This window comes from Macrobrachium nipponense, chromosome 42 (genome assembly GCF_015104395.2).
Source record: "Macrobrachium nipponense isolate FS-2020 chromosome 42, ASM1510439v2, whole genome shotgun sequence".
NCBI lineage: Eukaryota > Metazoa > Arthropoda > Malacostraca > Decapoda > Palaemonidae > Macrobrachium > Macrobrachium nipponense.
In genome coordinates this window covers 32535659-32554256 of record NC_061103.1, presented here as the reverse complement: position 1 = coordinate 32554256, position 18598 = coordinate 32535659, and the positions used below count along the sequence as shown (strand labels likewise).

At 40.5% G+C, this 18598-nt stretch overlaps 1 protein-coding gene across 1 annotated transcript in view; it reads right to left on the bottom strand.

The window, feature by feature from the left end:
- LOC135213056 (ATP-dependent RNA helicase DHX8-like) overlaps positions 1 to 5584 on the bottom strand; it is a 37166-nt gene extending 31582 nt beyond the window's left edge. The window contains exon 1 of the mRNA XM_064246891.1: positions 5352 to 5584. Within this exon, the coding sequence (XP_064102961.1) occupies positions 5352 to 5445 (94 nt within the window). The 5' untranslated portion in view covers positions 5446 to 5584. The remainder of the gene's footprint in view (positions 1 to 5351) is intronic.
- Between the last annotated feature and the right edge of the window lie 13014 nt (positions 5585 to 18598).

Below are 18598 nucleotides of genomic sequence, written 5' to 3'. Positions count from 1 at the left end.
GCTTCCTCAGGACAGACGTAAGATCTGCTATCCAGGGGCGGGGAGCCGGGGCTGCTGTAGCCGAAGCCACAGGGCCCGGACGCACCTGTACGACAGACCAAAAGTCTGGGGTAGTACCACCACGAACAGGGACGACATCAGCAGGTATGGGCATCTCAGGAACAGCAGGCACAGCCAGCACAGCATCGGTAGGACAGCCAGCGCAGCAACGGCAGGGACAGCCAGCGCAGCAACGGCAGGGACAGCCAGCGCAGCAACTGCATGGACAGTCAGCCCAGAATCGGCAGGTACGGCAGGCAGCACCGGAAAACACAGGAATGGAGCAGCAGCCAGCAACATCCTGGTACCGGCGGCAGGTCCAGGGGCGCGCTCTAGGGCAGCGGAAGTGTGGTCGCTGCAGCGCGGCAACCACGAGCGGCGGCGGCACGCCCCCCTCTCGGTACGGCGAACGGCACTTCACAGCGGCTGTAGGCAAGACTGTTACCAACGTGAGGCGAGTACACCAGGTGAGGAGGGACGTCGTCACCTGGTTGCGTGGTCACCACTCCATGGGTGACCGCAGTAGGCCCAGACAAGAACGCAGCCCCTGGACACTAGCACGCCCTGCAATGGAAGGACGCCCATACCTCACCAAGGTCCACCCTCGTGGCAGTAGCACCTGCGGAAATAACAGTAGTAGCTATTAGTGGTGGGGAAGTCCCCTCGCAGCGTGAGCCCTCTCCGAACGAGTGGAAGACCCCTAATACAATTGTACATCGGGCACCGAGCGCCCTCCCCCGCGCTCGACAGATCGGGCGAGGAGAAGAACGCCGATAACCCCCCCCCCCCCCCCCCAACCCCCCCCCCCCCAAGGGGAAGAGCCATCTGTGGGAACTGAGCGGGGGGGGGGGGGGGGGGGGGGGGGGTTCTCGTTCCCCACCCCCGCACAGTACCCATGTACCCAACAACAATATAAGAGCCCGAGAGCAATCGTGCCATCGGCCCGAATGCAAGGGCATAAGGATCAATTCCCTGACTGAGCGGAACTTGAACCAAATAAATATTGATGCAATCAATAATAAGGAATAAAATGAAAATGCATCTTGCAAAACGATTCACTTCACAATGAATACGGGCTCGGATCGAGCGCATTTGCGCCCTCGTACCGAGCGCAAGGGTGAAAGGATTCATTCCTTACCTTTATGGATCAAGGTTTCTGGAAACCTTGATCCATAATGAATTGATGCAATCAACAAATATATGAAAATGAAAAGACTACTGCGCTTGCGATTTCACTTCATACAAATAAAAAGGGGAAGGATCAATTCCCGGGAATAGCGGAAACATTGATCCCAGTAAACAATGCAATCTCAATAAAAAATGAAAATGAAAAAGAACTGCACTTGCGATTTCACTTCATTCAAAAAAATAAAAAGGGGGAAGGATCAATTTCCGGGTAAGCTCGGAAACTGATCCAAATGAGTATTGCTACAATCAAAATAATATATGAAAATGAAAAAGAATACTGTACTTGCGATTCCACTTCCATACTGAATAAGTTTCCGTGCCGAGCGCATTCGTTCGGCAACGGGCATACAGGTCAAAAAAATATAAATGAAAAGAGCACTTACTTACGATTTTCATCTACACATTCCAACCCAATATACGCTCGGAGCGAGCGCTCCCGCCCTCGGCACCGAGCATACACAATACGAGGATCATTTCTGGGAAAATGAATTCCCGCACTTACGCCCTTCAGTCCCGCACTCGGGTAATCGGAGGGCGTGGTGAAACCAAGATCCTTTAATTCACAATTGAATTCAATGAAATGATTGTACTTACAATTCAGTTTCACTAGATAAATAGAAAAAGAAAACACAATCATGCGAAAAGCAACGACGATGAAGCGGGCAGAGAGCGATGATACACGTCCACACGCCAGCAGGCCGAAAGCAAAAGTGATTTGTTTACCTACCAGTCGCGCGCGCGCGCCTGTCGGACAAGCAGTTAACTACCGAACCCCTTGTTCGAAAGCTTACGACCTATCCAGCTGCCGCTAGTACCTTCCTATTGTAAAAGGACCGAAGGTTTGTATGCCGTGTCGGAACAATTAAGTAATTATTTTTCTGAATTAGAACGTTCTTTTAAGTTCTGTATTATGACGTCACGACATCTTGACTTTCGTACCTATTGTAAATAATTGCTATACTCAACTGTCATTGCAGAACAGTTTACCAGTTATTCATGCAGATTGTTATCAGCTATACATGTAATTGTTATAATCGTAATGCGCATATATATCTTTATTATTTACTTTTATTTGGAATATATGAAGATGTTTTACTGCTGGATTATCGCCGTAGTGTGACGCAATCGTTTTCGGTCCATGGGCCTCTTGTCTGTTTTCGCACCATAAGAAATTATGGGGCCGAATTTGCAATGACCAGAAAGTCGTTAAAAGAGGAAAGTTTAGCATTGAGGGGCATATGTTTTGACTGAGAAAAATACAAATTTATTCAATAGCTAGCTTTGTAAAAAATACTTGGTTATAAAACTTGATTGACAACTAAGCGCATGTCTACTATGGGTTTCAGAGACAGTGCAAAGCAGTTTTTGGGCAATACCTATTTCTGTAACGAACACTCTTAACAGAACGAGATTTGCTATAGTGCATTACACCCAGTGCCGTAATTTATAAGGGTATCGTGAATCACTAATCGTAAAGAATAACGACACTTGTCCTTGTACCAAGAGACAAAAACTCCATATGCAGAAAATGGATACGAAACACGCGGTATAAAGCTCCACCTACCCTCTCCCCACCCCCCCCCCCCCCCCTCCACCGCCATCTTTTTTTCTTTTCTTCTCGTTCCGCCTTCCTTTCTCTCTTCTCTCTCTCTCTCTCTCTCTCTCTCTCTCTCTCTTTTCTCTCTCTGTTGCCATTCGGTATGTGTTGACCCTCCAAACTGGGTATAAGACTACACACAAAACGTTGAAATTGGTGAAATTAGGCTATGTATTGGAAGTATATATACATAAATATTAAAGCAATTTATCATTATTGCATTACTATGACAACTAGAATTCATGGAAACAGTTTATAACTGTTAAGCGTCACCCACGTAATAATACATTTACCGCGATCTACTCGGTAGCGCCTTCAACGGGATATTACGTTCAAGACTTTAACTGTGCTTGTCAAGCCGTCAGCCCCGTAATAATACGTTTACTCGTATAGAAAGTGTAGGAACATCATTTGGTAACACTCTCAGCACATGGGAAACTTATTTCCAGCCTGGCAACTCTTTCCTGGTGGTCGCTTATGCTAGAAACTGCCTGTCCCTGTTGGTTTTCTTTCAATACGCTTCGGGCGTTTATCGAGACAAAATTGGATTTCGCGTCTTTCACAATGAATGTCCCAAAGAGGAGGCATATTTCTTTAGGTGAGATCAATCAAATACTAGATGAGGAGTGTGATATTGATAACCTATTTGATGATGAGAGCTCTAGTTCTGAATCCTCCAGTGATGATCAAACTTTTCTTCCAATTGCGGGAGTGAAGATGACTTTTCTTTGCCGAGTGACTGGACTCCGAGAGAGAGAGAGAGAGAGAGAGAGAGAGAGAGAGAGAGAGAGAGAGAAGAGAGAGAGAGAGAGAGAGAATTTCCTACAGTTAATTACAGTATGAATAACAAGCATAAAAATCAATATTAACTTTGAAAAACTATCATCAGTGCTATGATCGCTGATTACAAAAAAAAAGCGTGACGGTACGTTAGCAGCGAGCTCATCAGGGGCGGACGCTTAACAGGATAATGGAACGGCGTATGTGTGAAGCCTCCACTAATGTGGCAACGATGATTTTGTTTTGCCATTCTTAGCATGCAAACATTAAGCATGCAAACATTAAAGGTTACATTTATTTCTGGCCATACGATTATTTAAGAAAATTCAAAATACTAATAAATGACTGAAATCATGAAAAAGTTGCTAGCAAAAACAAAAAAGCAAAAAAAAAAAAAACGTGTAGTCGTTCCTCTATGCACTTTTCCGTATTCGTTCCTCTATGGTTTTCGGCAGCCAGATGTACGAAAACGTTAGAAACATTTGATTTTATCTACGTTAGAAATATCTGTAATTTTTCGGGGTAATTTGGTTGCAAAAAAGGGATATATACATGAATTAAATCAAAATTTTAAATAACAATGTAAATTTAAACTAAATAACGAGTAAAGTAAACAGTTTAGGGAATAAAACTTTGCAGTTTCGTCGTCTGTCGTCGTCTGTCGTCGTCTGCTGTTTGTAATTGTGTTTATGGCGCGCGCGCTTAGAACCAGGAACAGCAACGGGTTTAAAAGTGCAATGTGGAGTGAACTGAGACCAAAATGTGTATAATAACAATCAAATAAGCACTGTGGAGTTTCAGTTGTGATGGCAGTAAGGATAAAAACCGCCGATTACAAGGTAAGAATGAATTCAGTTCCAACCATAACCCCGGGAATAACAAGTTTCATACTTTCACTAATATAGGCAACAAAATGTTGTTTTATTGTGCTGATTACAACTGCAATCTTGAGTAAGATCAATAAACGTTACATACATACGCTAACATTGTTCAAATGAGTGCTGGGAAGGCTGGGGAAAGATGGTGTCCGTCACTGATGAGAACCGTCCATGAAAAACGTAGCCGCCATATTGGATTTCAAAACTGCCTTGAAAACATATTTTACGAAGAGCTCACATGCTTATTTTAGTTCGTATGGGGCTTTCATATATCACAATATGTTGACGAAACTTCAGTCTTTTAAATGGTATGCTTAGAGTTGCAATTGTATTCATGTTTCACCAATTAAATATCGAGTGAATAAGACCCGTCTACCGTGATGAGGGTTGGCCTGTACTGATGTTTCCCCCTAATTGTATTCTTGTTTAACCAATTAAATATCGAGTGAATAAGGCTGATCCACGTGATGACGATGGATCCACTGTGGAGTTTCCCCCTAACTACTGGCTATTTTAACATAGTGTGTGAATGAATATGAATCTCAGCCATGACAATATGTTAATATTTGAAGCCATTTTGGTTTTCTTATGAACCTAGCTAAACCTGTTGTTACGCGGCCCGGGCAACTAAACCGTAAACTAATCCAACTGAGTGTCTGTATAGGCTAAGAATCCAGTCTGCAACAGGTTTGGGAAGGGAGCCTAGCCTACTAGCCTAGGTACCTAGAGGCTATCCTACGTGCATTCTTTAGCAAGGTAAGCTACCAGCCTACAATATGCGTAGTCTCTAAGTGATTAATCTAGCCTGAATTAGACATTAATCTCACAACACAACCTGATATACCGTACATAAATTTAAGCCCACTTACCAACATCTTTATCATTGATTCCCAAGTGATTCTCCAGTTCAACGCAGATCTTGGAAACAAGCGACAAACGCTCGAGTTTTGACAGATCCTCCATTATACGTTCTTTAAGAATGTATCTACAAAGATTAATTAATTGTGCAATTCACAAAATTACGCACTAACTAAACACCAGCACGACTTAATCAGCTGTATTGTCAGCCATCGTCAAGCGACTTCACAGACAAACGTATGTTGTAAACATTGGGGGCAACTTCTATTTAGATCTTGGTTACGTTTTTTCTGGAAACTTATATTCCCAACCGTAATATTACCAGGTTTCATGTTTTAAATAATTTTCATTAATGTTTTTAATCTTTTAAAATATATGATATTATTCAATATTGGTAACAATTATAATTTATCGATAAATAAGGTGATGCTATACACAAAATTGCAAGAAAATTAAAACAGATTCTAAACAGCTTTTTTAAATAGAATGCGCTCTTCGCAGCTTTTGTTTTTGTTATGGGTCACTTGCGATACAAAACCAGTGGTCATCAACGCCGCGGAAAAACGAGGTAAGAGAAAAATAAAGTATTTTATTGATCTGGTAAAAAGTAAACCATATTTGTACTTAATATATGACTCAGTCATAATGATGTAACTGGGGCAAATACATAATTCTACTATTATTTTTTTCAGAGGTGAGTATTATTATCATGTATATGTCAAGTGATGACCTTTACGGTCAGTAAACTGAAATTTTACAAGGGTGCAGAACGGGCTATAATAATAGCGTGGGATTATAGTATGCTGGAGATACTTATGAAGAAAATATATATAAAAACACATATCCTTACTATATTTGCGGACGTCAGATGATGGAATTTGGATTAAATGTGAAATTCGTAACCACTGGAACAACACCCACGCTGCAATGGAACATCACAAATAATGATATTTAAATTGGTAACAGTTTATAAGCAACCAATATTAAGCACTTCCGCTGAATAACATCAAGTTGGTCGGATGTTGATGCCCAATTAGAATCTGAGGTTAATCCGAAGCGACTTAAAAACAAACTCTCAGAGGAGTCTGTTGGAGGAACTAACAACTAGGGAACCAAGTCAAAAGGACAAAATGAATTGTAATTAAACATGCTGGTGGATCAGAGCAGAAAGTTCATGAGCATTTATATAAAACGAACCATGAAAATAAAGGTAGGTTCCAGAAGACCACAACGGGCTGACAAGGTTGAGTACAATACACTTTTGTGACATATGGAGTATAATAAAGTAGATAATTGAAGTGATAAAAATAATATATGTAGACATCAGGAAAGAAGCTTTGTACCCACCTAGAAGGAGAGCTGGTACGATCAAACTTGTTTTGTGGAGTTTGCAATGAGGAACCAAACTTTCGACCTCCTCTTCGTTAGTTGAAAAATATGCACACAGACACAGAAAAATCAATTTGATAGAATTTACCGAATCTCTCGCAAATATTTTGATGCAATTTTCAGAATATTCCTTAGGAGTACATTGGTTATTTATATAGATTTTATAATCAGAGCAGTATATGCATGTAAATCCTTAATTTCTTTTCATTAATCTATGTTGTTTCCAGATTAAATGACACTTTCTTTTATGTTAATTTCTTTGGATACCCACCTGCATCGCTCTATATAAACAACCATATTATAAAGAGAATTCTTAAGACCAATAAATCGTAATAAATTAAGTCAGATATAGAACTTTTTGAACAATTTTCGAAATACCGTGAGCACAATACATTTGCTGATCAATGCCTTTGGATAATTCTACATTATATTCCCCCTTTTTCAGAGAAAAAAGTTTTGAAGCCCATTTTTCACCATTTGAAGGACTCCAGTCACAGGCAGTTAAGAGGCTGCATAATATTTGATCGACATATATCTACCTATGAACTACATATCATTGCATCATGTTACGGACACAAATAACTTCATCACTACTCACTGAAAGAGGCCTTGTTTTGTCGAAGACATTAAGCATGTGCTGATGTAGCCTACATTACAGAACATGATTTTTTCAGAAAAAAACTGTTTTTCCGTGTAAGAATAAGAACTAATGTTTTTATGATACTGAACGATAGGACGGAGATAAATTACCATACAATTATAAAGAAAACTTCATAAGACAGCCCCAAAGGAGAGCGTCTGTTTCGTCAATACTATCTAGCTTCCATCGAGCCTATTCCTTTCACATTATCCCTAAATCTCTATGCAACAAGCTTTCGTTTATTGTGCCTTACGTGTCCTTAAGCATTGCAAAAATGACAAACAGTCAGCTTTGTTCATGGTTAAGTTTAAGTATGTTTTAGCATGAAGTGAACACAACACAGTGGGACGACATTTCATCGGAGATAATCATACGTCCGGATCGCGAAAGTTCTCTCTCTCTCTCTATGACGTCATCTTTCAGTGTAATGCAGATTGCAGAAGCGCATACATACGCACAAAACAGGAAGGTACAGGGATAAAAATCTATTTTGGACAATATCCCCAAAAAGGTAACGCGGCCGATTTTACCTATGTTCTAGTCATTATTTAATTATTCCAAGGTGGTAAAGTGGGAAAGAGGTATTAGAGATTTAGTCAGTACCTACGTTGTACTTGCTAGCCAATGAAAACAGCCTCTCATTTAATCTGTCAATCTCATTGGCTGAGATTTCGAAGCGTGTTTATACTGTGTTTGCGCACGTTTGTGTGTATCTTGAGCATAGTACCAAGTTAACCATTTCTATGTCAGTATGTTTTACAACGTGAAACTTGAAAGAGCCGTTCCAGCACCTCTGTCGTGGCAAAGAAGTGAGACAGACTTTAAAAAACTTTCATTTTCAAAGTTTTGTTCTTGTTTGCATTTTGAAAGCCGGAATCTCATAATGAGTCTGGTTGAACGAAGATAACAGTAACGTGTGTGGGACCCGAGTGTGGTATAGTGTAATTTGTGTAAGATTTCCAGCGAGCTTTAACGTATCCCTCATATTTCAAAAACATTACTTTTCAACTACTGCCTTATTCGTAGACAGGTATACCTTCGTATGCAGACTGATTTGTAGTATCTGTACTTTGTACTTGGCCCTTCTGATAGGATGCCAAATGTCCTATCTTTTTGAGAACTTCAGGTGGGTAGATGTAATCTCTGCAGCACTTTCCTTGCCGTTTTAGTCCGTATTTAATGTGAAGTATAGCATCAACAGTTTTGGTAGCCATTTTGTTGCGAAGCTTTGATTTTGTTGTATTAAGTTGACTGAAGATGCGATCTGCATCCGCATTCGAATGAGGCAGCACCAGAATCTTTATGGCAAATTCACTTATTTCTTTGAATGGGTTTGCTCCATATCCATCTTGATACTCCATCATTTCATCCTAGAATTTCACTGCTATCTTTATTACTCCAATTTACTAGATAATCTTTTTGAACTGAATTTCAGCTGCTTTAATGACAATTTCAGGTTCACCCATACACTCCATTAAGCCGACAATGGAATCTTTGATAGGTTTCAAATTGTTTTCCAATGATAGTAGTGATGCAGTTTTCAATATACTTATATTATCAGGCAGTCTTTGTTTCATTCGTGCTAACAATTTCAGCAAAAACCTTTTACACCTTAATTTTATGTTTCTCTCCTGATCGTCAGTGGTTTCATTGGTACTCTTCAAATCTCTAATCTTTTTTTCAATTCGATATCCTAAGTAGGGACCCCCCAGATGCTGAAGCCTTGCCGAGGATGGGGGGCTTAGGGTTCAGCAGCTGGGCCCTGATGCCTGGTGGGAACTACTTTCTTGCTGGGCCTTGGTGCCCAGCTGTTGATCCAACTAAATAAGTCAGCCCTTTTCCTTCTAAAACTTTTCTTCCTTCTGCTTCCTCCTTCTATAAGGCACGGATTTTATGTTGATGACTTGGATTGGTTTTGGACATGATTTGGACTTGTTCATTGGATTTGATGGAGGGTGAGGATGGTTGGCATGCCCCCTCACCCGTAGAACTCGAGTACCTAACGTGGTCGAGCGAGGGGAAAGTTTAGATGTCAAACCCTTCTCTTAGTGCTGGGTCTGATCTCGACGGACATCATGACGCCTTAAGCACTGAGGGTGGGGTGTATATCTGGGTGGTACCCCTAGGGCAGCCCTGTATGGGATAACACTGTCCTCTAAATGTGGCTCCATGGTGGGTGGGGGGCTACCTGGACGAATCATCAATTGTACGTCTTATGGAGACACTAAAACCTTCTGTTGACGACTTGGGCAAGGATAAGGACAAGGAAAATTTTTGGTAATTCCTCTATTGTGACTTTGGAGCCTTTTTCAAATGAGCTCCTTGTTAAAAACATTTTGTATGTAAAACCAGTCCCTTTAGACTGGAATTATGATACCTTATTTAATGAATTTTGTAAATTTGGAAACGTAAAAGAATTACGGAATAGACTTGGCAAAAATTATGGTTGTTTTGAATTTTGGATATTTTTCAACAACGAATCGGAAGCTCACAGAGCCTACAGAGAGTTTAGGTCAGACTCTATGAGTGTTGGACTTGTAGAGGCGGAAGAGGTCCCTAGGCATCTTGAGATATATAGACCACCAACTGAAACTAAAGATTCAAGTAAAATAAGTAAAACCTCCAGATCACCAGACCCAGCTAAGTGGTTGATTATTACAACACATGGTGAGAGAGGCAACCTCTTCAAGGTGAAAAGGTTGATAAGCCAGATCGGCAATGTTGGGAGCCCAGAAGTAACTCGCTTTGGGCGTAATAGTTTTTTAGTTCATGCCAAGACCAATGTTCAATCAGTAATGCTCCTAAATTTAAAGCTTAATCCCGAAGGTATGATAAAAGAGGTAAAACCTCACTATAATTTTAGTTATGCAAAGGGTGTCATCTTCAATGAAGATTTACATGAAAAGGACGAAGAGGAAATTTTGGAGATGTGTCCAGACGTGGTTTGGAAGGTTTTCAAGGTGCCCCGCTCGTCTATGATTATTTTAACATTTGTAAGTCCTTTTTTGCCATCTGAAATTGTTCTTGACAATGAAATTATGAAAGTTCGTCCTTATAGACCGAGAGTGCTCCAGTGCTTTAAATGTTTTGGCTTTGGACACTCCTCAAATGTTTGCATCAGAAATAAACTTTGTGAATCGTGTGGCAAGCCTGAGCACGAGGAATGTTCTGAACCGGTAATTTGTGTGAACTGTAAGGGTGACCATCGAGCCCGAGATAAGAAATGCAGTGAATTTAAAAAAGAACAGGAGGCATTACTTAAATCTATTGCTGAACACATCAGTGTGGGACAGGCCAAGAAGCTGTTGGGAAAGAAAACTTATTCAGATGCCTTGAAGGCTCAACAGCCGGATATTGCTACTTCTGGTGCTCCCCGGGGGTCCCCTAATGGGGTTTCCCATGCCCTCTCTGGTGGGGCTCCCCGTGCCCCCCCTGTTGGGGCTCCCCGTGCCCCCCTTGGCCCCCCCTGGTGGGGTTTCCCACGGCCCCTCTGGTGGGGCTCCCCACGGCCCTCCTAGTGGGGCTTCTCATGGCCCCTCTGGCGGGGCTCCTCATGTTGTAGAGACTCTGGTCAAGCCAGGGGACCCTGTTGTTTCAAGGGTTCAAGCCAGGTCTCAATTTGTTAACTACTTTTCTCTGTCAGGGACATTGCCTGACATTGAGCCCTCACCTGATCTTGACATTACAGTGCACCGTGGAGATGACGGTGAGGAGATAGAGGCCCTCTTTATTCGTCAGAAGAGGGCCCTTTCTCCCTCTTCGCCTCATTCACGGTCACTCAGCAATCGTAGAAAAAACAAAAGCAAAACTGAAAGGGCAAGTGAAAGCCCATCTTCTAAAAGATCTGTAACACCTAGATCTAGGTCAAATAGTACTGGTAAAACTGAAAAGATCTCTCTCACCAGGACACAGATTCCTAAATTAGTAGGGAATTTTAAGATCCCTTCCTCTAAATAATGGCTCTCATGCAGTGGAACATCCGTGGCTTTATACCAAATAGAGAGCAAGTTCGGGTTCTGTTTAGGGATCATGATCTATCTGCAATGTGTCTTCAGGAGACAAAGTTGGGAGAGAACACTCCCAACTTGGGTTTTAATTATTCATTCCTTAGGTCTCCACCCCTGATAGGTGTACGTGCTCAGGGAGGCACAGGCATCATAGTCCGCAAGTCTGTTAATCATAGGGTTGTTCAATTGAACACTGTGTTGCAGGCTTGTGCAGTTCAAATTTTCAATTATAAATGGATCACTATTTGTTCTTTATACTTAGATCCATCATTAGAAAGTAGATTGTAGGATGCGCAGGGTAATCCTCGTCAGCTAGAATTAAACGATCTACAGACATTGATAGACCAGCTTCCTAAACCCTTCATTCTGATGGGGGATTTTAATGCCAAGCACACCCTCTGGGGAGAGCCAAACGCGACCGGTGGGGTTTAATAATAGAACAGCTGTTTGACGTGAATGACATCACTTTAATGAATGATGGTTCCCCTACAAGACATGATGTTTTTCATAATACTGATTCAGCCATTGACCTCACTATCTGCTCTTCATCTTTGAGGTTAGATTACCAGTGGGTAGTAGACCAGAATGATCATGGCAGTGATCATTGGCCCATTCACTTAAAGTTTATGAAAAATATTCCATCTCCATGTTTACCAAAATGGAAGGTAGGGGAGGCTGACTGGGGATTATTCAAAAAATCTACTGATTTTCAGAGCCCAACATCCGCTTATGAGTATTTAATCAGTATATTGCTGTGTGGTGCCATGCTGTCTATTCCTCGAACTTCTGGTAAGCCTCGTCGTCCTCTAGTACCTTGGTGGAGTGATGCATGCGCCTTGAGCCGAAAGATAACAAGAACTTGCTACAAGAAATATCGTAGATATCCTTGCTTGGTAAATAAAATTATCTATTAAAGGGCTCTTGCTAAGCAAAAGAAAACATTTAAGCAGGCAAAGAGGGAATCGTTTATCAGATATATAAGTGAATTAAAATATGATTCCCCTATGTCGTTTGTCTGGAATAGAATCCGAAAGCTGCAAGGGAAATTTTCTCCACCTCCCTTGCCTATATTGAAAATTGATGGCTTCCTCATATCTGATTCTGGAGAAGTTGCAGAAATCTTTGGTAGGCATTTCTCTAATATATCTAGTGCCCTACATTACTCTCCTGCATTCAGGAGTATTAGGGACGGTACCACGGTTGTTCCTACTGTTAGTTTAAATTCAGAGTCGTATAATCTTCCTTTCACCATGAAAGAATTAGATCATGCAATCTCGTTATCTTCCCCAACATCTCCTGGGGAAGATGATATACTGTACTCAATGATTTTTAATTTGCCTAGAAGTACAAAACAATTTCTTTTAGACATTTTAAACAGTTTTTGGCTTTCAGGAACTTCACCAGAGTCTTGGAAGATATCGATTATTGTACCTGTTTTAAAACCTTTTAAAGATTCCTTCCTTCCTAAGAATTATAGGCCAATTGCTCTAACTAGTTGTGTTAGCAAGATTTATGAGAGGATGGTCAATGCTCGACTTGTGTGGTATTTGGATTCAAAGAATCTTTTATCTAATCGGCAGTTTGGCTTTAGGAAAAATAGAAGTACTTCTGACCCTTTGATGTTCCTTACTCGGGAGATACAGAATGCTTTTGCTGTGCAAAACCAGACTGTTGCAGTGTTCTTTGACTTAGAAAAAGCCTACGACACTACTTGGCGAGGGGGTATCCTTTTGCAACGTGTAGAGTGGGGTGTTGTGGGTAATTTGTTCTATTGTCTGAAAGATTTTTTGTCAGAACGTTACCTGAAAGTAAGAGTGGGCTCTTACATTTCTTCTGCTTACCCTCAGGAAGAAGGGTTACCTCAGGGAAGCGTCCTTAGTCCAACACTCTTTAATGTAGCTGTAAACGGTCTACTAGAACAAGTTCCTGTCGGGGTGCATGGTCTGGCCTTTGCTGATGATTATGCAATAATCTGTAGTAAGTCCACAGCTGTTGAAGCTTGTCAAATGATCCAGACTGCTATTAATGCTTCAACATCATGGGCCAGTGCTAAAGGGTTCAAATTTTCACCAGAAAAAACCAAAGCTATACGATTTTGTCGATTAAGAAGAGTGGAAGAGATCCCTACGCTGTTTTTAAACGATTCGATTTTACCTTATGAAGATAGCATTAAGTATCTAGGTGTTACATTTGATAAAAAATTAACTTTTACTCAACATGTTAATGAAGTTGTATGTAACGTGAAGCTTCGACTTAATATTCTTAAAGTTGTGTCTAATTTTAACTGGGGGGCAGATCGAATCACCCTTTTGAGGATGTACCAGGTTTTATGCCTAAGCAAAATTGATTATGGTTGCCAAGTTTATGGTTGTGCGTGCAAGAGAACACTGCAGAAATTAGATGTTGTCCATAATATGGCTTTACGTATTTGTACGGGAGCCTATAGAAGTTCACCAGTAGAAAGCCTATATATTGAGTCGGGTTTTACCCCACTATTTATCCGTAGGGAGGAATTAGGCTTGAGAGTCATATCAAGAATACTTACGTCAAAGCTAAACCCTAACTATAAGTATGTTAGAGAACCAACTGACAGAGCCCCAAATAGACCGAGACTGCCAAAGCCGCTTGAGGTCCGACTAGCAAGTTCTGCCAGGGAGGTGGGATTACTTCCCCCTGCAGTAGCTGAAATTTCGCCCTCAAAGTTTCCTCCTTGGAATAGACCATGCCTAGAAATCTGCCCAATTAGGGACAGCAGGAGCAACAGTTCTGGTGATCAGTTGAGGGCAAGTTTCTTGGACCATGCTTCCGAACATGGTGATTCTCATCATATATATACTGATGGCTCGAAGGGTTCTGATGGTGTTGGTTGCTCTGTAGTGACTAGTGGTAATATCATTAAAAAGAAGCTTCCTTCTAATTCTTCTGTTTTTACAGCTGAACTTCTGGCAGCTTTGACTGCTCTTAAATATATTTTTTATAGTTCTTGTACTAACAAGGTTTTTACCATTTTTACCGACTCTTTGAGTGTTTTATCTTCTCTTAAAAGCCTAGTCTCTTGCCACATTTTAGTGCAAGAAGTACAAGATTGGTTTTATCTTTTAATTAATAGAAGAGGATTTTCTGTTAGGTTTTGTTGGGCTCCGTCCCATGTTGGAATTGTTGGGAATGAGCGAGCCGACGCTGCTGCTAAGGCTGCAACTAGGCTTAGGCACATTTCCAACATGGGCGTCCCTGTATCTGATTTTAAAAGTACCATTCGATTTTATTGTAGAGACCAGTGGCAGGCCCACTGGTCTACTTTAGATAATAATCTTAAATTGAAATCGATTAGGCCTTCTGTTCATCCTTGGCCTCATAGCCGGATGGATAGAAGGTCTGAGATAGTTTTAGCTAGATTACGTATTGGCCACACTTAATATACTCACGGGTATCTAATGATGAGTGGAGCGGATAGGCAGGTTCCTCGCTGTTCCACTTGTCATGTGGATTTGACTGTGGTGCATATTTTGGTGGAGTGCCCTCATTTTGAAAACAATCGTAGAGCTTGTTTGCTGGCAAATAAGTCTCTTGGCGATATTTTAGGTGAAGGTACTCAGGCAGAGCAAATTATGACATTTTTAAAAAATATTGGTCTTTTTTATGAATTGTAATTTTCTCTTAATTGTTTTAGGTTTTTTGTTTGGTTTTTATGAATGAATGATTTGTATGTTAGATCGGTTGCGTGTATGTTTGTTTGTACGACAGTGACTTTTATTCTTAAAGACATATATGCGCTGAATGGCCCCTCGGCTCCGGCGCTTGGCTATGTGCCAAAAATTTTATAATCTAATCTAATCATAAGTAGGGATCAGGGTCAAGGTATTCTTCTATGTTGGGTGTCAGGGGATCCACTCGTGAAGCGGGTAGCATCAATTTTGATGAAATTGAATTGATGAGAAGAGTCAAGCCATTGAGCAGTTTTGTTTGATCAGCTGTGTTTGACTCAAACAGTTTATTTACTGTGTGGATCTCAGATAAATAGGATGCAAGAAGAGCAGATAAGCTCTGTTCTTTTCATCACAATACATGTCATGCAACATTTCTGAAGTGTAGCATTTTTCCTTGAGTCTAGTCACGCTAAAATGAGTCTTTAACTCTAGTCACTGTCAATAGTCCAGTATAGATATCTGAGAAGTGACCCATCACAAATTGCACTGTTTATGTGTGATATACCAAATTGTAGGTAATTTTGTCAGCTTTCATTTAAAAAAAGTTTACCAAAATTGGTAGGTGCAAAAAAAAAAGTTATTCAAGATGGCTTCCCGACAATTTCGTCTTCTCCATGAAAATCAATTTACTCCAGAATTATAAGAATCAGACCTTAGAAATTACTATCAATTTGTACATTTTGACTGAATCTTGGATTAATGATATAGTTATCACATTAATGTGATAATTTGATAAGAATTTGGTTCAAAATTCAAAATGGCCGCCACTAGATTACGGCAAAATAGTCGGTGATAATGTTGCTATGTAATTGTCCAGTATTAATTTTTTCAGCTTTCATTTTAAAATAAGTTATACATAAACAAATGGTCGAAGTTGGTCAAAATGGCGGCCAGACATATTTAGCATCCCTAAAAATCAATCCAAAATTGTGAAGGATCCGATCCTGGAAAGAATAATCATTTTGATTATACTGAATGTATGTAGGATATATTATTAACTTTATATTTATCCCAAGATTTTAAATTGAACCGACCCTAAATTCAAAATGGCCGCTATCAAATCACATCTAAATAGCTATCATTATTTGATTAGTAATTTTTGATATATTTTGGGTATCTTTTGGTCAGATTTGAAAATCATATATATCCATGTCCATTGATAACTTTAATGCAAAAGCAGCTTTTATATTGTATAATTTCATTTGGAGGAGAAAGTTATATAAGGTAATCAATTTAATTGCAGAGCTAAATATCTATTCATATAAATACATTCTTTCCTATATCCATTACACTATTGGCATAAAAGAAAATCAGGTATCATAATCCCATTTGATTTAGTCACTAGCTTCATCAGCCTCATCATTCTTAGTATCAGGAGCAGAGCAGTTTTTGCGGAGCAAGCACTTGCATACCTTGCATGCAAGACTGCACGGCAAACCAAATTTTCTGCAAGTACATTTCTTATTAGAACAATCAGTTTTACAGCCACAATATATGGCATCTAACAAAGCGTCAGGTGCAGCTTTTTTGTTCATCATTATTGGCACAAGGCTTCTTGAGTCATTTTGTATCCATATTTTGTAGGGTCAAGTTCATTGCCCAACCATTCCTGTACTTGTTGATCTACTTTTAGTGAAGTGTAATAAGAAGAGTTTGACGTTGGCGGCAGATCCTTAGGGGAACTGCCTCAGTACTAGATGCTTCTTTCTTGTGAAAATATTCCTCACGCAGGTTATCAAGGGAATCTTCTTTGGTGTTTCCTGTATACAAGATCGATATGGCTTTTTCTCCTGCAGCAGCAATTTCTTCATGGGAGGCATCAGGACTGCGGAACACAGAAGCAAGCTTTGTTAATTGTGGCACTTTCACTATTCTATTCAAGGATGTTGCCTTTCCGATTCCGTGAATTCTAGATGTAGTGTCGCAACCAGTGAGGGCATCTAGAAATAGCAGGTGAGAAGAGACATTAATGCCGAGTTTATTTTGGAGGGATTTGATATCCCAACACACGGGTTTTTTCTTCTGTGTCTGCTTTGGAGAACACCACAGGTAAACTTGGTGGGATGTGTTCTGCTCACCCTCGACAGATAGAATCAGCAAATCAGTATCCTCACCAACTACCACAGTGGTGCATTTTGATGCATTCTGGTAAGCAGTGTCGACGATCAGCTTATCCGCATCACATCCCAACCTGCTGCACGTAGTTTGATAGTAAGAAGATCTACAATTTTGTTCTTATTCTGTCCATTAGTCATGAATACTTCTTTATCAACAGTCACTTTCATGTCAGGTGTGAAATCAGTTCTCTCACAGATTTTCCCTTTGCTACGCCTCTTGTGAGCAGCGTCTTTAGTGGTTGGTTTATCTGGATAGCCATCAAAGACAACAGTACCTTTCTTTCTGTAGTTTATATCTAGATAGGCTACATGTCTGTCGGTAAGTGTCCCCCATGTTTCTCCTTTCACCCACACTATCCTTTGGAGAAAAGCTCCACCATCGATTACATATTCTGCATTATCTGGAGGCTGATCACTCATATCAGGGACTAGCTTCAATAAAGCTGGAAGGAAGGCTGACTTATTGGCTTCAAGCATAATATCTTGATGCTCAAACAGAGCCGGGGGATAAGTGCAGAGTTCATATGTTAGAGTATTTCTCACCTCACCGCTATTAACACCAGCAGTTACCATCCTTTGAAACAGTAATAAAGGATCAATGCTTACAGTCTCAGAACCTACTTTGACAGACACTTTCTTGGCCATGGTCTTCACTATGTCTTTTCTTTTAAGCGAATACTCAGTCACTAGTTTATTGCCCATAGATTTCAGAAATTTTCTTCCGACTTCTTGGCATTTATCTGCATTAATAGATGCATCGGCTTCTACACCAGTAGCTGTATTTCGCAGAGCTTGTTCCTCTCTAAATGGTGTTTTTTCCTTGAGAAAATCTGAGTTTGTCGATATCCTTGTGGTCTCGCTCTACACGTGATACTCTGAGATCCTTATGCTGTTCACTAGTCTCAAATCCTTGTGGTCTCGCTCTACACGTGATACTCTGAGATCCTTATGCTGTTCACTAGTCTCAAATCCTTGTGGTCTCGCTCTACACGTGATACTCTGAGATCCTTATGCTGTTCACTAGTCTCAAATTCAAATCCTACCCCTGTATATTCTTGAATTGCTAGATTTATTTCAGCAAGAACCGGTTGGCTCAGACACCAAGTGACTCTTTGGGCGTCATCCATACCTCTTCCTCTTGTCATACCGCCATTTGTTTTCATTGCTCTCATAAGGCACTGTTCAATTATTAGATCTCTGCTTAATCCTGCCCAGACTCGAGCTGACCTTCTGACTGTGTAAAGACCAGAAAGAAATACCTTTTGATAAATCTCCGGCTGGGTATTAGGTAAATCTAACATTCTGTTGATATAGATATTCAATGACGAGGTGTACTGACAGTGACCAGTCCCTGTAAGGTATGGAAGCATCTCGATCTGACTTTTGATTCCAAGTTTC